Raw genomic sequence first — 22,992 nt, forward strand, 5'->3', positions numbered from 1 at the left:
CTGATGAGACAGAAAAACAAAAGGTACAGTCCATTCCCACAATAACGTACTAGGAGCAAAGTTTATAGGTAGTCATGCAACTTCCAAAAATCAATCTGGATAAGCACTTGTGTATGTGTGTGCACATACAAGAAAACATTGCCCCTGGCTCCACCATGTATTAAATGTGTGACTTCGGTCACTTACCTCACTATGCCTTGATTTCTCTAACACACTGCTATTAGGATTAAATGAGATCACATCTGATAAAGGTTTAGAACACTGCCTAGAACACAAGAAGTCTCTGATCTCAGCTAATGAGAGTATTATTACCTTTTTATACTAATTCTCAACCAGTAAACAGCTAATGACATGATTACTATTGCTTTTTTTATTCTAATACAGACCTAGTAAACAGAAGGTTACTTGCTGAGTATGGAAATGTAGAGGGGAAAAAAGGGAATCAAACTGACAAAGGAAAAACCTAACACACATGTCTCTGATGCACATTCATGATAAATTTAATTTTTTCTCACATCCTGGATAATTGAGTATAAACACCATCTTCAAAAAACAAGAATTGGTGGAGCATGCATTATCCCAAGCACTTTATAGGCTTTACTTAGTTTAATATTCACACAATCCATATCTCCATTTTACAAATGAGGATTCCATGGAATAGGGAAGGTAAACAACTCTGTCAGGGTGACACAGTGACTGAGTGGAGAAGTCAGAACATAAACCCTCCCTGGTTCTGGAGCCCTCCCCAACCACAAGGCCACAGTACAGCGCTAAACCCTGGCTCCTGTAACTTACTTCACAAAGGGTACAATTGAACAGATCACAATTTTATCACATGTGGAAAATATTTCCTAAATAGGGTTATTTTAAGAGCTACCCGCCCCCAACCTACCCAACAATCCTGCCTAGGTCCAGGGCTATGTTTTTAGAGCTCCTGTGGATTCCCAGGTAGTTATTTCCATGTATCTCAGTATTCAGATTACTTTTGGGTAAGGATGAAAGCATCACATGAATTTCAAGAACAGTATTAAAACCAGCATGGAAGCAGAGCATCTTCAACCCTTTTTCATCAAGGGAAGCAGAGCATCTTCAACCCTTTTCAACAAGGGCTTCTTCATGCACTGTATTCTAACTCTTCTTTCTGTAGCACCCTGTTGTGCTGCTTAAAACCTGCAAAATCCATCTACCTCAAAGACCCTTATTCCCTATTTCCCCCATATCCACCTGTTTTAATTCATCCAGCTGCCCCCTGAACATTCATCTAGTAGGCCCCATACATTATAATTAGCACACATGTCAACAGGTCTTTCTCCTGCTTTTCTGTGAACAACTCTTAAGTATTACGATTAGATAACCAAGATCAAACACAATAACTTTTCCTCAATCAACTGATTTTGTAATAAGGAAACTGGAGAGTACTAGTATACTTAGTTCCACACCAACATTATTATAATCTGCAGATGTTTTTAGAGTAAATACACAATAAAGTAGCTGATATCACATTTCATTGATTCTAAGATGCATAATTTCTTTTTCTTATTAATATCTTAGAAATCAGAATCCACCTTACGATCAATGAAAATACTGAGTCATTTAAAGTAAGATGATTCCATCAATGGTGTCTTACATTTGATGAAAGATGGCATTCTCATTAACAAAATCAAAATTTTTAAGGAAACAACTGCAGAGAACTCTTAATCCTTCCCACCTGCTCACATAATGTAGTAAGGAGTGAGAAAGGAGTTAGGCCACTATGTCCAGATCAACAGGAGACCGTCTTACTACTAATCATGCTAGTCATGCTAAGACAAAGCCTGTGTTCCATGAATGTTACCACCCCACGCTGGTACCCTGGCCCCATCACACTTTCATTTCACTATATTCTACCATTCATGGCTTTCTAATAATATATGAACCCATGGCATTAGGCTGAAACCTTTTTTTTCCAAATAAAGTGACACTAGTTTACAGTACTGCACATGATTTTAGAAGTATAGAATCATATCCTCAGAGTATGTTATCACAACCACACCCATCACTACGAAGGCACAAAAAATTCTATGCCTAGCCCACTGTGCCCACACCCCACTTCTAGGCCAAAACTTTTATCTGGCATTTAAAGGCTTCTACAGCCTGACCATGCCCATTCCTCCAGCTGCCCCTCTACAGAGTGAGCCCACAAGTTCATGGCCTGCACATGAATGCTATTGATTCAATGCTGCATCTCATTCTGGCACTTTGCAAAAGTTCCTCCCATTTCCTCTTCTTCACATATTATTTGCCTTGCCCTTAGGTGTGGCACAGCTCAAGTCTCATTTCTTTCTTGTGGATTACTCAAATTACACATGATACTCCTGCCTGTACATTCCTGTACATCTTTGTGCATAATGCTCACCCAGCATTTAAATATATGCTACCCAACCAGATGCAAAAGTTTCAAACCATTTTTAAATCTGTTTTATAGAAATCCAAAGAAGACCACAAGGAAACATTCAAGGATATATTGCTTCATTATTAATTTTCTTTCCTCAAAAGGCAAATAAACAGAATTGATAATTTCAAATTAAACAAAACAAAATGAAACTTCTCTGATGAGGAAAGCACAACAGTGATGTAAATAATGTTTTCTATTTTTTTTAAATCCCGCAGAGTTCATTCTTTGCAATTATTTGAGAAAACTGCTACACTAGACAATGGATCTCATGTAAAAGTGTATTTTCTATGATTGATACCATTTTAAAATTGGTTTACTTCTTTTCTGATGAGCCATATCATAAGTACTCAATTTATTTTGACATTTTATTCCGCTAGTACTGGAGACACTTTTATTAAATAATTTGTATTCTATTCAAAGACAGCTTACATAGTCTTACTCTGAAAATACATACTGAGAAATATTTTAGTTATCAATATATTTCTTTTTCTACAGCAAAATGAACTTTTCATTGAACATGGACTTTTTGTTATGCTTGTTTTTCAAGAGACACTCTTCCATTCTTATTTAATTGGGTTGTTATTTTCTTTCCAGGGGAGGAAATAAAAAAGCAGACAATGAAGGGTAAAGAAATCTGAGAATATAACCAACTAAAAGGAACACAATTAAACTTCAATGATAAAAACTTCAATGATAAAATACAATGGAGAGGGACTATAAAAGGAATGTTGTCACAGGTGCCTGTATTTTCTTTAGCTAAGCTGTTTGAAAGTTCATTTCTTTTGCTTTTGACACATTAATATTGACTTTATATATCTTAAAAATTTTGCACAGACTTCAAAAAAAAGGTGAATCATATGAACATGGTAGAATGTAGTAAAACTATGCTACATTCTTTCTCTCCTATAGTTGGAATGGAATTCTAACACTAACTGAAGAAGTTCGTATGTAAATTTCCCTCTAAATTTAATATATTAGATGTAATATATATTATGCCATACATTAATGTTTTGATAGGTGGCAGAGTAGTTATGATAGAAGCTTCATAGCAGTTACATTGTATTTCTTAAACCACTGTCCTTAAATATACCTTTTACATATACTTTGGGGAAAAAACTCTAGAACAAATACCATTATCAGATTATAAACTATGGTACAATATAAACATTTTTATATGGATAAATGAACCAACATGTTACCAATGGTTATCTAAGCAAGTTATGATTCTTTTTCTGTTTTTGCTTTCATTTGTTTTCTCTTTTTTCCTTCAATTAATTTCTACCTATCTAGTTTTATATTACAAATTATGCACAAAACTACTAATACAGACTAGGCACAGACCAACTGCCACATGAGTAACCATAACACATAACAAGCAATGAAAATCAGTTTAGCTCTTCAAAGGCTATCTCTTCTAATAAAAGGTTTTAACTTTCTATATTTAATTAAATGTTATCCCTAAATTAGCATGACTTTGACATTCAATTGTTTTCACAAATAGAATTTAGTTCAGCAAGAAATAGGAAGCCATCTACATTAATATACTATGGTTATATTATAAAAACACACTGTATTTTAACCGCCACTTAAAATGAAGAGTTTAAGGAGACAAATAAGATTAATTAGTCATAAAGAAAGTTAATTTCATCCTTCACATTCTCAGTCACAGAAAACCTAGGTTGTAAATTGAACTCATCACTCAACTTCTGCCAACCTTCCTTTGCCCCACCAACCCAGCCACTACAGACCCATTGGCTACAGAATCCTTCTAAATTATTATTGACAAATCTGTACAATCTCCTTTTGCAGATAGATTTCTTAGTCCCATAAAACTCAGAAAAACTATATACCACAATACCCCCAATTTAACTCCCAATATGTCTTTATTACCTAGGAAAATTAAAAAGAATGCTTTCACTTATTAAAAATACTTTAGAAAGTAAAAGTGGAGGGATAGATCCAGCTTTCTCCCCCCTAGGAAAATACAGGCAATGGAAAGATTACAATTCTGTAGGTTTTTTTTTTTTTTTTAATTTACAGTCTGTTTCATTATCTTCTTTTATTATGAAAGGTGTGGAGCTGTGTTCTGGCACTTAGAATGAAATGCCAACCTATTGGAAATACCCCTTAGTAAGATGCCACCATGGTGATCTGTATTTTTAAGATCTGTGACACAGAGCAGTAAGAAAATATTGATCACACTGGGTTGGGCATATATTCCTAGAAGACTACCCTTTATCAATAGAGTGAACTGTGCAGATGTTAAATTCTAGCTTTTCCCACATACCTAAGGTAGAAGTGAGATGATAAATTATATTTACACACACACAAATGTATGAAATATGTGTGTGTGTATTATGGGGGGAGGGTAAGAAAAGGAGGGTGTCTTTCCTTTCCAACCAAATAAAGTCACTATTATAAATCAATAATGGAGGGAGTTTTGAGGGACTTGTGTGTATTAAAGCAAGTGAGAATGACAAAAACAAATGCTGGGCATTTACAAGCAAACAATTTGATAAAGTAAAATAATTACAAAACCTGGTAGACATTGAACACTGATGGCCCTGAGGTTAAGAGGGAGGGAAGAGGGAGGAAAAGATAAGGGGACACACGGGACAGAGGTGGCAAGAAAACAGGGGAAAATGCAGAGCAATAGGTGCTGTATAGCCCCATTTTGGTAAAATTAGATACTATCAATTAAAAAAACAGTTATTTAAAAAAACACTAAAATAATTGCAAAGACATACTTTGTTCTTGACTAGTAAGACTAAATTTTGTGATGTTTCAAATGATAAGTTAAATGCAATTCCATTGAAAATACCAACACACTTATTTTGGAGCACTTGACCGAAGCAAGCATGGGAGACACAAACAATCTGAGCATGAGCAATGAAAGGGGAAACAGGCCAGAATATGAGACAACATAAAATAAGTTGCCTAAAAGAGGAAATCAATAATGCATTTCTCTGGAGTTCCTTAGTGAAGAAAATGTATTTTAGTAACTGAAGGAATTGTTCAGATTGTCAATTGCTCAATCAACACACGTGAGGTTAATCTATGCCTGATATGTCTCTAAGAAAAATCTCTGTAATGAATATGCCATACAAATTACTAAGGACAGTGTGATATATTGGTACAGAATAAAGACATCTGAAGCATGTAAGGAATTTTTATATAGTAACTTAAAGTAGAAAAGAAACCTAGATTAGAGGTTGACTCAAACTACACAATGTGACATATCATAGATTGCATGTATGTATGTACACGAGAGAGAGAGAGAGAGAAAGAGAGAGAGAGAGAGAGAACACAGCATAACTAACAGAAAAGGCCTATGCCAGGTTCTTAATGAGAAAAGGCAAAAGGTTGACAACGGGCCAGATCCATGTGGTATGGGTGTTTTTAAACCGATAGGAAAATGGGCAGGAACCAAGAGCTTAAAGGGCTGCTTGTATCATGCCATATGCAGAAGGACAGGACAGGCTGTTCTTATGAGTGTGCTCTGTTGTATCATCTCTTTGTATACTTCCAAGTATAAATGTGCATTTATGTTCTCTTACATGTTTCTGTATAAGCTTCTTAACTATGTTCCCCAAGAGTAGGCAACATCTTATCTTACCCATTCTGCACTAACCTAACAGCACTGGCATTTTAATACAGTAAATGGAAATAATCACATGCTTGTGTAAGGTCTATAAATAGAGACCCTTGAGGACACATTTACAACTGTTTACATGAACTACACACACACACACACACATCTATATACATCTAGATAGCAATCATCTTGCTTTCAAAATCTTTAAAACTTTAAGCCCTAAACTTAATAAAGTATATGCAAATGTTGATTGTAAATAATGTATTATGTAAGCTTAACTTCAATAAAAAGAAATAATTATTAAAAATCTTTTAAATAAAGCTTGTAATCCAACCATATTCCAAACAAAATATATGGGTAATGATAAATAGGTGATTTGATCTAAACAGAAAAGGTTTTATAAACTTACAAAAGATTGCTAGAGACATGACAGTAATAATTCTTATTTTACTAGGCATACAAAGAAAGCATTAAATATTTCAGTAAAGATGTTAATACAGTAAAAATAAATGTTTATATAATTATGATTTACCATAGGACAATGATTAGACAAACTGAAACATTACTCTGGAAAGATTCGTAAAAGATTACTTGAATTCAATACTAAAGAGGGTGGTCAGGCATAAAAATCAAGAAAAAGATCTCTAAAGAAATTTCAGGTTATAGTTCAGGGAAAATTATACCTATATGACCAAATTTACAGAGCATTTATACTGGTGTAAATTAAGTATCAGTATTTCAAAAATATAAAATGCTGTGCCTTAAATGAAAAAGAAAAACTATGATTAGTGATCTTACTATGGTTAAATAATTGAAGGAGAAAAAGTAACTGAGCTTGTAATAATGCATGTTACACATTCCTTCCTATTTTTAAATGGATCATTATATTCTTTTTAAACACAGGATTTTTCTTTAATATCCCCTTCAGTGACAAAGAGGTTTCTTCAATCTTATACATATAAACAACATGAAAAGCATTGTCAAATTTCTAAAATACATTTCTTCACTTCTAACAGGGAAAAAAGATCCATTATTTGTTGCCAGGGTTTCTTGGCTCAAATCCAAGGCAAGATAACCTTGTCCTTGAATAAAACAATAGGATATTGCTTCCTCTCAGGCCTCTCTGCTAGCTAACACAATGGAAAACTTCCCCCAGAGATAAGTTTATTTCATCTGAGGAAATATATCTGTTATAATAGACAAAGGAAAGATTAGATAAAGAAAATATAAAGTCTTAACCCAAAAGAGGTATAACACCACCATGGTGCTATATTTTCTATACTGCTAAGGAAAACACAACAATTAAATTACATGAAAAGACACTCAACACCATGTTTACAGGCAAGGTCAAGTTGTCATGGTAAGAAAAAGCAATTTTTAGGGCCTCCCTGGTGGCGCAAGGGGTTAAGTCTCAGCACTATAAAGCTATTGGCAGTCACTGAAGCTCGGATTTAGATTCCCAGCCAGGGAGCTAACCCACATGGCCCAACAGACCTCTCCGGTATTGCCCGCTGCTCCCCACAGCAGTATATTTCTGTCAGTCTGAATGTTCTGCTCCCCATTCTGTCCCCGGTGAAGAGACACACCTGTACCTCTGGCCTACACTCCAGCTCTTGTGTGCATAAATAAATAAATCTCTAAAAAAAAAAAAAAAGATTAATTAAAAAAAAACAAATTTTCTAAATCTGCTCTACTTAAAGACAAAGTGGGGGGATGGTGAAGGAGGGAGAGGAATGTTACACTCTTTTTCTGGATCTTCACTAGTTTATCAGATACCCTAACATCTTCCTTGCTATCACCTTTATTGACCCACGCCCCCTAACATAACCACTCCAAAAGTGGTCATCTCATTGCTTTTTCTACATTGCTTTCTGATTCCTCACACCTTTCTACATCTTCTTTTCTTACACTCTCACACATTATTCTTCCATTCTATAGTATACTTCTTATATTGTGCTGTTAATAGCTGATAAGCAATTTGGAATTCCAAATCTTTCATCTATGGCATGAGGGAGAGAATTCACTTAAGACAGGATTTCTCATCTGACTGTAAAGACCAAACCATTCTAAAAGCACCAATTAGAAGACATAACAAAAATGTGCTTTACATACACATTAACTACATATTACACATAAGTGCCACTGTACATTATTCAGGGAAAGAAGAGATGAATATGAAGAAACAAAGTGAAAGTCAAGAGTACTGCAAGATGAGAAATGGAAAAAGAAAATGACCACATGTGTATAACTGAACCACCATGTCATAAACTAACAATACACAGTTGGGGGGAAATATGTTCATAAGGAAGAGCATATCGATCATAGAGCGCTTCAGTGACCAATAGGAATTTAGACACATGGTTAAACCATATACTACAGGCAGCTTGGTTAAGAAGCTTATCAGATGATGAGACCGGTATTCAGGGCTACAAACAAAACAAGCTCAGCATGGACTTCAGAGAGGTAATCACTAATTGAAATTGGATTCCATGATATATGAAGCGTTCATTAAAACACAAACAGGAGATGAAACAGCAAGACTCTGCTTCCAATGATGTACAAGTGGCCAAGGTCAGATTGTCACAAGTCACAAAGGGAACTAGACAGAGGAAGTAGAGACACTGAGTTTATGTTTAAAGAGATAAGCAGTGAAAATGAGAAGGGACATGATAGGGGGAACACATAAAAGCTGGAGGAGGAATGAACTAGGCTGAGTATTTATTCCTGCTCATTCTAACCCAAGTCTTCAAAGAGAAGAGCGTAACTATTGATGTATCTGTCAATTTAAAAAAACGCTGCAAAAAGTATTATAAAATTTTGATTAGTGTTGTGTTCTTTTGCATTAATTGTTGTTTTGTCACAGATACTAAGAAAAGAGAGAGTAATAGTTGTAACAGTTGTATGCTGCACTTGCTAATACCAGCTCACATAATTAAACAGTCTACCCACCTAATCTATACTGAATGTGGTGGAGTAAGATTTTTTGTTTGCAGTTAAAGCAAGGGCTATGAAATCTAAAGAAAAATGGTTCCCCATGATGGTTTCACCACCTGCTAGTAACATGTCGTTGGAAAAAATCTTTAAGTTTGCCAAGCCTCGGATTCATTATCTCTAAAGAGGTGGCAATACATCTTTCTTTAAAGGATTGGTATAAAAATAAGGTCACATAACATGTATTATTGGGCTTGCCACATAGTAAGTGCTCAATAAATGACAGTTACTACTACTTATTCCCTACATTTAAGTATGGCATTTTCTTATGTATACCTCTTTTTAAATTATTATTTAACCATGAGAAAGGTTTTTGATTATTATAATTAAGTACAACAAAATACATATATCTATAGTTTGTCTAAAAATGTATGATATAAGTACAACAAAATACATATATCTATAGTTTGTCTAAAAATGTATGACTAGAAAATAGATTATCAGTTGGTAGTATTGGGTTTATTTATTTTTGACATGAATCATTTTAAAAATTTACAAATTTTTATTCTAAAAAAAGTACAAAATTTCAAAGTCATCGTATATTGAAAAATCAACCTTAAGAAACATTATTCCCATTAGATAAATTGAGGTGAGCAAAAAAGGCAAAAGGCAGATTAAAAAAAGTTGGAGTAATGGCACCTTTAATGTTATGCCAAGGTTTCCCCAATTATTGTGCCTATGAGACTTCACATAATACCTGTTAACACTCTGTACAGCTATTGTCTGTACAGCTATTTTCAGCCTGCATTTTCAGTCTTTGGGAAGATGAAGTTTTATATATTTTAAACATTAATACTATTACATAGTATTACAGTCAAGGTTCTTCTGAAGACTCTGAGACACTATACATGCTATAAAAATACAGCCTGGGGTAGGGTGAGTACACTTCTGGTGACACACAGACACTCATCTCAATGGTTATCAGCTGACAACACAGAATGGGGAAGAGAATGATTGTGCAATTTACTCACTTAAAGGGTTACCATGAGACTTCATTAACCCACTCATTCAATTAAATGAAAAATTCAACAGTATTTATTGTATACTTACTAGGTGCCAGCAAATGAGATATGAATGACAGAGAAATTGAATAAAGAATTAAAGTCCATTAGATCTGAAAGATCAGACAAAGTAGAATAATGAAGCTTACTACTTGTGCCCAATCAGTTTACAAACGCTCCCAACTTAACACTTTTGCTTTTACTATCTCATCCCCTTTCTGTAGCCAACAAAGCAAATCCATTTAAAAAGTCACAAACTTTTTGGAAAATTAAAAATATCTGTGAATTTAGTCAATTTACTCATTTAAAATTAGTTCTGATATTATTCTCATAAAACCTACGGGTCCAAAGATTAATATTCTCACTTATCTTTAACTCAACAACCTTGTATTGAGTCACCTATTATGTGAGAGCCATAGTGATTATCCTATTCAACCCCTCACATATAATAAAAATCTTATAGGTCTGCTTATTAAATCACAAAGTCTAAGTAACCAAATGGACCCATCAACTTATATATGGCAGATCTTGAAATCATCAGACACCAACTCTGATGCATGAGACTCTTTGGGGTTGAATTCTAGTATTTAGACTTGTTTTTTACATATATATAGATATGCCTATATCCGTATACATATAGGTATATATGTATGTCTATACGGGAAATACCACTCATGTTTTCTAGAGATCGCTTGATCTAACCTATATTCTTGCTGGTGTTACTGTTGTCATAGTATAACCCTTATTTTCATAAAATACGGTGTTGTCAGGAAATGAAATGCTCCCAGATACCAAGTCCTCCAGCTTATATACTATTTGGTATGATCTGCCCCAACCTCTCGTTTCCACAAACCAAGGAAGGCTTTTTCCTCAGCTAGCAGGACTTAGCAATTTTCTTTGTTAAATTTGCATTATTAATTTAAATAATTCCTCTTTATATTGTGAGAGGATATAGGAAAGTGGTAGATAAGGAGCACGTGATTTACATGTTGCTTCTAAGGTTCCTCAAGTAGAGTTTAAGTGACATTTCACTTTAACCTGGAAAAATTCTAACTAGTTTAATCAAGTTTAATCTCAAAGGCCCTGATAATAAAAGCAAACTATAGTGGAAAACTTCTATACAACCATCGTTCCTATTAGTAAAATTAAGTATAAGGCTGGTCTTTTTTGGGAGCTAATCCAAAGAGATTTAATTAACGAGGGACGGCAAGGATCTCATTATGAGGGGGCTGGGCTTGGAAGGGACTCCATCGCTGGCTTCCTACACGGCGATGCCCTCACATCCTGAGGTGAGATTGCAGTGCAAAAGTGAGATAATGCCTTAAGAGTCACTTCATCTAAAAGAGCTCTTGGATCTAGTTAAAAATTTTGTTCCTAATGATAGGCAAAACTGAATTATACTCATAACCTAAGCATTAAATATTCCAAATGCATGGTCTCTTGTACAAATTTTCAAACCTAAGTGATTATTTCCATTTTTGAAGTTTAGTATCTTATCCTCTTTAGAACACAAAAGAATAATCCCTATATCTTAATATAATATCTGCTAGATTTCAGGATGTAAAAACAGACATTTTAAAAAACAGACTGTTACATAAACTGCTAATATGAAGGCATTTTTATTTTTGGAATTTAAAATATATAAAGAGAACATATGAACTAATGTGATAGCAGAAAACTTCCAACATGGTGATATAAAAGTACACTTTGTGAATTCACATTCCTGAAGCAGGAGGCACAGACTTGGTGTTAGCTATAGAAAAGTGTTTCTCACAAACAGCAGTAGCTGCCTGCGGGATTTCATCATGACAAATGCATAGCTGACTCATGGGATCAATTATAAAGAAGCAATACTGTGGCATTAAAAAAATTCTGTGTTTTCATCACCTATTAATACATGTTAAGAAGTCAGATGAGCCCCACTCTTAAAACAGGCTAAGAGTCAGATTCGGTTATCTCCCTCTCTCCAACCTACGTGTGAATTCACTACTACAGAAATCTGTTCCCAGTAACCCTTTTCACCTCTCTCATTCAATTCAACTATAAAAACATTTAAAAAATCGAGTATTAAGTTAAAGCTGAATTGTCAAGCTTTAGTTTTTGGTCTTAAGAATCAGCTGTCAAATATTTCTCAACAATCATGATTTTGCTTTAAATGCATTGTTGGTTTTGTTTAAAAATTTTAAAAATCACAACAAAATCAGAACAAGCCAGTTGTAACTTACCCTCCCACCTCCGAGCCCACTCCAATACCCTCTAAAATGCCTCTTTTCCCTGAAGAAAAACAGCAATAATTCCCATTTTAAAGCCATTCACTATGACGTGCTATCGAAGCACAAGCAGCATTTTGTGATACTTACTGAATGTTTCTCCTGCTGGCCCATAACTCCATGGTTAGCTGGGACTGCTAGTGGTTTCATAATGAAGAAACATATGCTGAACTGAATTTACACATCATGTACCAATCGCTCATGGATGGCAAGTCACCCTCTACAGCATTAAATTAAAAAGAAAAAAGAAAAAAAAAAAAAAAAAAGAGGGCGGAGGAGACCAAGCTGCAGCTTAAAGTGTCACTACTGGCAAGCTTAAAAAGCCCCTCACACTTGTAGACCAGAAAAGGAATCCGAACAACGGTGCTAGTCTCCATTTTTATAACACTGAAACTCTAACCATCTTAGGCTCTGACAAGACTGAGGAAACCATATCCACCTCTCAGTCTTCCAAGAGAACAAGATCATTTCTGAGATTGGAGAACAAGAGGCAAAAGAAAAGGAGGAAAAAAAAAAAAAAAAAAAAAAGCTAAAATGGCTGACTGCACACAGACTCCCCTCCAAAAGGCTTAATACAGAATTATATTAGTCAGGGTGGTATAAGAAGCAGTCTCTAGCATCCAGCCAAGCATTGTTAATACTCTTGTTTCGTTTGCAATTACATAGACAGACCCCTCCAGCCAAGAAAAAAGGAAAAAAGAAAAAGAAAGAAAAAATCAGGGCAGAGCGTGTGAATCGGGACCTCCTCCCTAGCTGCTAATGATGCTGACAGAGTGGTGACCAGTGATCTCTGTCCCACTCCACTAACCAAGTTTGCACAATTAATCTTAGCAGCATGACACTGATGGACATTTAATTTAATGATGTCTGTCCCTCACACTCAACACAAGCATGACTGCTAGCAAGAGAGTCACTAACAGAAACACAGCACATGCACACACACAATCTCGAGAACCATGAGTCTGAATGCAATACACCAATATAATTACATTATTGTGCTTACTTTGGAGGACCATGGCTGCAGGCAGTTGGCATAGCAACGCACAAGGAAAGCCATTTCCTGGGTAGAGAGAAAGCTTCCTTTTCTAAATAAAAAATTCCTCTTAGGAAACAAACGGCATTGCTGCTTCCTGCAGAAAGCAAGACACTGTAGTCTGTCTCTTAACCTGCAAGGCTCACACTCAATGCAGTTCTAGTGATGTAAGTGGATTTCTCTCTCACCCTCCCTCTCCCTATATACACTGAAATATTCAGCTCAAATGGTACACACATTCCTTAAGGCTCGCCCACTCCTCTACTTAACCATTTCACTCATTAAGGTAGCAATGGACAATTCAGATAAAGTAACAAGCTCTTGCCTGTATTATATCAGCAGCTGTAGGTTAAGCAAGTCTCAGAGGGATGGAATCCATTGATTGCTGACTCCAAATAATATCAGTGAAGACAGGGTAGGAAAACGGAGCCAGGACTTACTTGAACAGCTTTGAACTAAAACATGATTTTTCACCAAGGTGAAGATAAAAGAATGGACGTGACCCTTCCCTCCCTCCAATACCACTGTGCTATTAGAAACAAGTATCTATCAAAAATTTATAAAATGCACATTGAACAAGCTTGATATAAATTTAGAAGATGTGATTTTTACCGACACTCACACACACACGCACATACAAACATGTGCACACATGGTGACTCGCAAATAATATTAAAAATAAACCCATTCAGGTTTTTTAAAATATAAAATCAAACATTTTTAGAGTTAGAGAGTTGAAAATCATAAGGATATGTTATTCTACCATAAATTCTTAATTTCACCTAGGTTAACAGGTAATTTGAAAGGCATTATACTTGCCAAGGAGGACATTTTTAACTCCAAAGTACTCGTCAGCTGCTCAGTCAGAACTATAATAAATGCACACATAATACAAAACCGACATGGAAAACCTACCATCTTTAATGATGGACTTTGGAATGTCATTTTTTTTCAGATTTATTTTATTTTTATGCATATAAGAGCTGGGGTACAGGCCAAAAGTTGGGGGAGAGAGGATTCACCAGAGTCAGAGTGGGGAACGGAACAGGCAGACAGACTGAAATACACTGCTGAGGGGAGCAGCAGGCGAGTCAGGAGAGGCCTGCTCGCCATGTGGGTTGCTCCCTGGCCGGGGATCGAACTCGTGCTTGCAGTGGCTGCGGACAGCTTCATAGGTGGCATCTTAACCCCCTGTGCCACCAGGGAGGCCCTAGAATGTCAATTCTTGCTTACTTGTTTCTTGTCTACCTACCTAACACTGCACCCACCCTATTCTCTGTCCACCATAGCCAACATACTCCTTTCTTATACTCCTTGTACAATTCATTACTCCTTTTCTCCCACTTACAGTCAACCTCTCCCCTACTGGCTTTTAAATATGTTCAGGACTCTCCCATCTCAAAAAACAAAATAAAACCAGAAACCCTCCCTAGACCCTTCATTTTCCTCTTGCTACATTCTAACTGTCTCCCACACTTCCAACCAAATCTTTCAAGAATCACCTAATTTGGCTTTCACCATTTTCTCACCCCACACACTCCTCATAATGGACTATCACAGTCTTGTTACACATCTTATACATCTAGGGGTTATCTTTAACGCCTTTCTCCATGTCTAAGCCATCAATCAAAGTCCTCTACCTTTTCTCAAATATAGATTTCTCTTCATCTCTGCTGCTATCATCCTACTCCAATCATTATTTTTGGCCTTGAAAACTGCAAAATCCTCTTTACTGAACTGTCTGGATTCATTTCTAACCTTATCCCCAACCCATTTACCATATTACCTCCTGAGATGTTTTAAAAACTAAAATCTAATCATTTCAGCCTCATCTTTGAATCCCTTTTTCAAATTAAGAAACATCAACATTCCCTCTCATCATACAGACTGGAACTCTTCTTATAGTCCAGAAGATCTGGTTGCTTTCAAGACCTAGAGCGGGCCTATGCTCACTGCCTGCCCTTCAGTTGCCTGGGCTGCTCTTGCTTCCTTGGATCATCAAAAGAACCTTTTTATTTCGTTTCCTTTACCTAGAACGCTCCTCCAGCCTCTCTTTCCTGCTTGCCTCCCACTCTGCCCCTAAGAACAAACTGGTGAAAAGCACTCCAAGTTATTGTGCTGCCGTATATCACTTCCCTGTGGCACTTATTGCAGTTATGATTTTACATCTAATCATGAAATTATTTAAGTGGATAGTGTCTATTTCCCAACTATAATGATGGCTGGCACCATGCTTGCTTTTGCGCCACATTACTTACACACCTAGCATGGTGCCCATCACAGGCACTCACACTTTGAGCGAATGAAACCTCCAGTGACAGGAAAGAGACATTGGCAAAACAATATTTAATCTTGTAGACCAGCTCCTATCAAAATTCCAAATACTTCTCTATAATACAAATGAATAGTTTAAAAGTAAATGGCATAACATAATGCAATATTACCACATAAAGTAATTACTTAAATAAAACTAAATGGCAATGACTTTTGAGAAAGGAGCCAATGCAATAAAATGGAGCAATACTCTCTTCAAGAAATGGTGCTAGAACAACTAGATATCTACAGGCAAAAAAATGACAAGCTAAACATCCCCTTGCACATCCCCTTCACAAAAATGGGTCACAGATCTAAATGTAAAATGCAAAACTATAAAACTCCTACAAGATAACAGAAAACCTACAGAGCCTTGGGTGTGGTTATGAATTTTTAGATATTACACCAAACACATGATTCATGCAAGAAATAATGGATATGCTGGAATATTAAAACGAAAACCTTCCACACTTCGAAAGACAATATCGAGATAATTAGAAGACAAAATACTGACTGGGAGAAAGTATTTGCAAAGTCTGATAAAGGACTCCTATCCAAAATATATTTAAAAAAAAAAAACTCTTAAAACTCAACAGTATATAAAAAATTAACAAATAGTAAAAGACTTAAAAAAAAAAACAACTCAGCAAGTATCTACAGATTGCTAAAATAAGCACAGGAAAAGATGTTTCAAATCATCTGTCACCTTAGAAATGCAAATTAAAACAATGAGGTACCACTACATACCTATTAGAAAAGCTGAGACTTCAGACACTGACACCACCAAAAGCTGGTGAGCACCAGGAGCCTCAGACATGGCTGGTGGGAATATGCAATGATAGAAGAACTTTAGAAGACAGTGTGGTGGTTCCTCACAAAAGCAAGCAAGCTCTTATCTTACTATCTAGCAACTACACTCCTTGATGTTTACTCAAAGGAATTAAAAAAATTTATGTCCACACAAAAACCTGTGTTTATAGCAGCTTCATTCATTATTGCCAAAACAGAGAGGCAACCATGATATTCTTCAGTAGGTGAATGGACAAACTGTCACATTAAGACAAAAGAATATTATTCAGCACTGAAAACAAATGAGCTACCAAGCCATGAAAAAAATGGAGGAACCTTAAGTGCATATTACTAAGTGAAAGAAGTCAATCTGAAAAAGCTGCATCCTGTATAATTCCACATTAAATGATATTTTGGAACAGTCAAAACTGTTGACAATAAAAAGATCCATAGTTGTCACGTATGAGAAGAGATGAAGAGGTAAAACAGGATTTTTTAGAATAGTAAAAATAGTCTATGTGATATATAATGATGGATTTAGGTCATACATGTATATACCAAAACCCTTAAAAGGTACAAGAGTGAACACTAAGATAAACTGGAGACACAGGGTGACTCTGATATGTCAATGTGGGTTCATCCTGACAAAAAAAATGGACCACTCTGGTAAGTGATATTGATAATGGGGGACACCACGCATATGTGGAAGTAGCAGGTATGTGGAAAATTTCTGCACCTTACAACCTTTTGTTGTAAACCTACACCCACTCTACCTTTTGGCGCCATGCACTTTAAGACAATTTTTTAAAGAACAGTTAGAAAAAAAGGCACCAAACGGTGTTTGTCCATGTAGTGATAATGGGAGCAGAGCAACATAGATGTAAATGTACTTAATATCACTGAACTGTATGCTTAAAAATGGTTAAAGTGAGAAATTTAAATGTTATGCACATTTCACAACAATAAAAAAGGCAACTCAAGAAGTAATCAAGTTCTACATACTTCATCTAGCTACCTCGTGTCCCATACACCATGTGACAAAAACTATTCTCCAAGTTTTAGTCAAATTACCCCTGTATAATGACCCTGACCATCTATGTGACTTTTTTTTTTCTAGCTAGTTCTCTGGAAAAATGTTACTTCTCAAGAAGGAAACTAACCTGATCAAGCAACCTGAGAGATGAGGTCAGAAAATCACACATTCTCAGGCACAGGCAATGTTTTTCTCTGCTGAGACCGGTGTGATCCCTTTCACAGGCTGGCTCTATGCTTACCACCTACATAGCTTACAATCCATGACTGTAATACTGAGGTTTTACCATTCGCACTACCTTTTATGTTGAAACACAATTATTCTAGGTTATCATTTGCCAGGCACTACTTAAGAAAGAAAGTAGCAAGTAAAGATTTAGGAGAATCCTAGTCATAGACTTCACACAAACAAAAAAAAAATCACACTTATTTTGAAGGAGCCTTAACTTGGGTTATATTTACCCCATTTCTTGACTATATAGATTTAGCAGTAACATTAAGTAGATTCAGCTAGAGAAAGTACCACATAACAATGTCCTGCCCTGTATCAAGAGCATCTAATGACTTTTAAATTATCAGTAACAATAATCCAAAAGATAGGGATTATATACATTGTTCAGGAAACTGCTTAATGGAAAGCCTTTCCAGGCTAAATGGAATAGCATTGTATTTATTTATATTTTTCCCACTAAACTATTCACTTCTTAATTACTATGAAATTGAGAAAAATGGTTTCCTTTCTCAGTAATTATTATGTTTAGAATTAGTGAGTTTATTTATAATATTTATTTATAATATCTATAGTATTTATCCATAGATCTCAATATGCTTTACAAACATTTAATTAATTTCATTAAAACCCAAGGGACGCAAAAGAAAATAACATTCATCATTCATAGAAAAATAAAGTAAGATTATGGAGTTAGTAGTTTGGAAGAATACAAAACAAAATTCTAGGTTCCTAATATCTTTTACTTCACTTATTTGCTATATATTGATTTCATTCTGCGCCACCAACCAACCCCAGAGGAAAAACTACAGAGGTTGGAGAAAATCTGTAGGAGTGGAAGAATTTATTCCTTCTTTGATACCTGGAAACAATTTTTTAAAGATTTATTTATTTATTTATTTACTTTTACAAGCACGGGGTACAGTCAGAAGCACAGGAGGGTGAGAGAACCCACCAGAGCCAGAGCGGGGAGCAGAGCAGGCAGAAGGACCGAAGTACACTGCTGAGGGGAGCAGCGGGCGGCAGGAGAGGTCTGCGCGCCATGTGGGACCCTCCTCCGGTGGCCGGGGAGCAACCGGGGATCGAACCAGCGCTGCAGAGGCTGCGGGCAGCCTCGCAACCCAGCGCTCAACCGCTGCGCCACCGGGGAAGCCCTGGAAACAATTTTTAAATCTGATTAGTAACATTTTATTGTCCTCAAAGAAATGACACAAAAATAAAGTCACTGTACTAGATATTGTGGCAAGTTTTTCTACTTTCACCAAATAAAACAGCACTGCAGTTTCATTATTACAAATATTTTAATTGGGCCTCCCTGGTGGTGCAGGTGGTTGAGCGCCGCACTGTGAAGCTGTCCACAGCCTCTGCAGCGTGGGTTCTATCCCGGCTGGCCGGCGAGGGTCCCACATGGCGTGGTAGACCTCTCCTGACTAGCCGGCTGCTCCCCTCAGCAGTGTATTTCGTCAGTCTGCCTGTTCTGCTCCCTGCTCTGTCTCTGGTGAATCCTCTCACCCTCCTGCACATCTGGCCTGTACCCCAGTTCTTGTATAAAAATAAATAAATCTTAAATATATATATATATTAATTGGGCCTCCCTGGTGGCACAAGGGGTTGAGCACAGTGCTGTGAAGCTGTCCACAGCCTCTGCAATGCAAGTTCGATCCCCAGGCAGGGAGCTACCCACATGGCGCAGCAGATCTCTCTTGTCTTGCCTGCTGCTCCCCTCAGCAGTGCACTTTTGATCTATCTGCCTGTTCTGTTCCCTGCTGTCTCTGGTGGATCCTCTCACCTCCCACACCTCTGGCCTGTACTCCAGTTCTTGTAATCATAAATAAATAATTTTTTTTTTTAGATTTTTTTTTTTTTTTAATACAAGCACTGGGTACAGTCAGAAGTGCAGGAGGGTGAGAGAATTCACCAGAGCCAGAGCGGGGAACAGAACAGGTAGACTGACGAAATGCACTGCTGAGGGGAGCAGCGGGCGGCAGGCGAGGTCTGCGCTCCATGTGGGACCCTCGCCGGCGGCCGGGGATTGAACCGGCGCTGCAGAGGCTGCGGGCAGCTTTGCAGCCCAGCGCTCAACCGCTGCGCCACCAGGGGAAGCCCAAATAAATCTTAAAAATATATTTTAATTATGAAAATGAGTGGTATCAACACAATGCCTGACAAATATTAAATGCTAAATATCTGAGTTGAATCTAAAGAGACTTTAGAAATACAGGGAATCTGTTACTTGAATTAGCACTTCATATCTGAAAGATCTAATAGTCCAAAATAGAACACTCATATATATATGCCTAAGATATGTTCCAAAGAAATCTGTAGCCTGCTTCTTTAATGAAAAAATTTCCAACAGTTTATGTTGCATCTGATGCAAAATTGGAAAATTAATGTAGCAAACTATCCATAATAAATATGCTCAATATTCATAAAGAACACATTAGAAGAAAAAGATTAGAAGATGACATGAGATGGAGACACGCAGGAAAACAAATGAAATGAAACAACATAAATCTGAGAATTTCTAACATTAAGAATGAAGCTTTTTAAAATGCACTTATTCAAAAAAAATGAACAGATTTTAACAGCAGATTTAACAAAGCTCACTTCATTTCCTAGAACCTATTTTAAGAAAAGACCAGACTTTATCTTGAAATGCTCAAAGTTTCAGAGGTAGAATCACTGAACACTAATAAATCATTTTACTGCTTCTTCCAGGGGCCAGGGCTCAAACTGGGTTCCCAAATATAGCATTTCACAAAGTAACACTCCAAATGTAAGTAGCAATTATTGCCTTTATTACTAATTTGGCATGTGATTAATACATTTGCTCTAGAATAATGAATTGGTAATTTTCCCCTAGTTAACAAAAAGAGAAAAATTGATCACAAACCAGAATATGTGTTAGTGGAAGGCAGGGACCACATAACATTTTAAGTATCTGATAATGTCAACATAAATTAGGCTTTATCTCTAGTACTAACACACGGTACTGCACAAAGAATGAATGTATGGGCCTCCCCGGTGGCGCAGCAGTTGAGTGCTGGGTTGCGAAGCTGCCCGCGGCCTCTGCAGTGCCAGTTTGATTCCCGGCTGCTCCCCGGCCTCCAGAGGGGGGGTCCCACATGGCGCGCAGACCTCTCCTGCCACCCGCTGCTCCCCTCAGCAGTGTACTTTGGTCCTTCTGCCTGCTCTGCTCCCCGCTCTGGCTGGTGAATTCTCTCACCCTCCCGCGTTTCTGACTGTACCCAGTGCTTGTATAAATAAATAAGTAAATACATCATTAAAAAAAAAAAAAAAACAGAAAATATCTTTACAAAAAAATGAATGCATAAGTGATTCCACTTAAAGTTCAAAATGAACCTGTGAAGTATTACTATAAGGATTTAAAATGAGGAAACAGGATAGTTGTTAAACCATAAGAGATATCTAATTTGCTTAAAGTCAGGCATCTTACATACCTTGATAGATGAAAACAGACTAAAAGCAGCAAATTTAAATTTAACAGGGATAACGATAAAGACCTACATGTGCACCATCTCAATGTCACTTGTACAACCACAGGACAGGGAAGAGAGCAGGTCTGAGGAACAATGCAAGGGTTACCTGTAAAAGTGAGCTAGCCAAAGTAACATGAGTCAAAGCACGTCTTAAAACCCTAGTAAAATTGGGTTACATTATCAGACAGATATACAATGTCCAGAGGAAGACAGAAGTTCTGCTGTAAAAGGTATTCTAAGACCTTATGTAAGTTTTAGCCACCAGATCCAGACATCACAACTTAGAAGAGGTAATGAGTAGCTACAGTATGCAAACAGCAGAAAACCTTAATGTTTAGAAAGAAAGCTACATGAAGTTGGGAATGTTTAACGCGGAGAAGAGGCCAAATAGAATAGGATATTCTTAAATATCCAAAGCATAGTTGTATGAAAATATACAAATAAAAATGTTGCTTTAGAAGACAGCTAGTACCATAAACTGAAATTAGAAAGAGGCAGATTTCTAATTTCATAAGGAAATATTTCTTAATAATTAGCCCTTCCTATAATAAGTAATAACTGCTATGATTTACTAAGCCCTTACTTTGTGTTAGGGCAGTAGGGCACAATTTTATACACATTATGTAAAGACAATCTCATAAATATCAGAGCTAAGTGTAATTAAAATCTTAAAGTAGTGTTGGCATGCCAGTGATTACAGAGAAACAAAATAAAATGTATTAAGTAGTTTGACTGGGAGAGTCTTAAAATTCCTTCGAATTCTTAAGGTTATTTTATGTAACATAGCTGTTTCCAAACAGTCATTGTAGCAAAGTGGGGTAAGAGGGAAATATAATATAGAATGATAGAAAAAGAGACCACATGAATGGAAATGAACCTATCTCGAGATAGGATTTCCTGGTGGTAACTATTCTTTTATTCTTTTTATTTTCTGTGGCAGGGAGAGGGGAAATAATAAAATGCCCTCACTTTTTAAAGGGTATGTGGCAATGAGACAATAGTTTGGAGTTTTTCCTTTTAATATCTTAAACTTGCAAATTAAGTTGACAAACTTAAAAAGTAAATAAAAGGTTATCTTAATGTTAGCAATAATTAGAATTAAAAAATGTAAACTAGACAATCAATTTCATGTAAAGTTTTTTAACCCCTTGAATTATTTAATATGCTTTCAATATTCTTAAATCACACTAAAACACCTCCAATATCTTCTGGTGCAGAGACAAGCAAATCTATCAAGGTATGGGGAATTTTTTTTTAAAGACTTATTTTATTTATACAAGAAGGAGGGTACAGACCAGATGTGTGGGAGGGTGAGAGGACTCACCAGAGACAGAACAGGGAACAGAACAGGCAGACTGACGAAATACACTGCTGAAGGGAGCAGCGGGCGAGACAGGAGAGGTCTGCTCGCCATATGGGTTGCTCTGAGGCCGGTGGGGATCGAACCAGTACTACAGAAGCTGCGGACAGCTTCACAGTGCTGCGCTCAACTGCCTGCGCCACCAGGGAGGCCCAGTATGGGGATTTTTGTTTGGTTTTGCTGTGTAATGTGTGCTTTACTAAGGAGTGCACAAAGTCCACATTCTGGTGAGCTGTAATTTATCAATTATTTGATATTTGAGAGTTTTCAGATTTTTATTATTACAAATTGTGAAACTCCTACACATTGTGTGTGCCCACTTTTTTAGCTTCCTTTTTCTCATTACATTATTTTTATTGAGGATGGTGTTTTTCATCTCTGAAAATAACTACTTTTAGAACTCTAAGATGCTATGGTTCATTAAAATGGCATACCTACAAGGATC

The 22,992-nt window shown here is 36.5% G+C and overlaps 1 protein-coding gene across 7 annotated transcripts in view; it reads right to left on the reverse strand.

The window, feature by feature from the left end:
- RAPGEF2 (Rap guanine nucleotide exchange factor 2) overlaps nt 1–22,992 on the reverse strand; it is a gene marked incomplete at both ends in the record, with an annotated part of 193,591 nt that overhangs the window by 56,673 nt on the left and 113,926 nt on the right. For 3 of the 7 annotated variants that reach the window (XM_084245833.1, XM_084245832.1, XM_084245831.1), the window contains one exon: nt 12,382–13,025. The exons of 2 other annotated variants lie outside the window; for them this stretch is intronic. In XM_084245833.1, coding sequence (XP_084101959.1) covers nt 12,382–12,441 — 60 coding nt within the window. Of the gene's footprint in view, nt 1–12,381; nt 13,026–13,294; nt 13,349–22,992 lie in introns of those variants that run through there. 2 more of the 7 variants (XM_084245834.1, XM_084245835.1) reach the window with 1 other exon arrangement.

This window comes from Talpa europaea, assembly GCF_964194135.1.
Source record: "Talpa europaea genome assembly, chromosome: 10".
Classification (NCBI taxonomy): domain Eukaryota; kingdom Metazoa; phylum Chordata; class Mammalia; order Eulipotyphla; family Talpidae; genus Talpa; species Talpa europaea.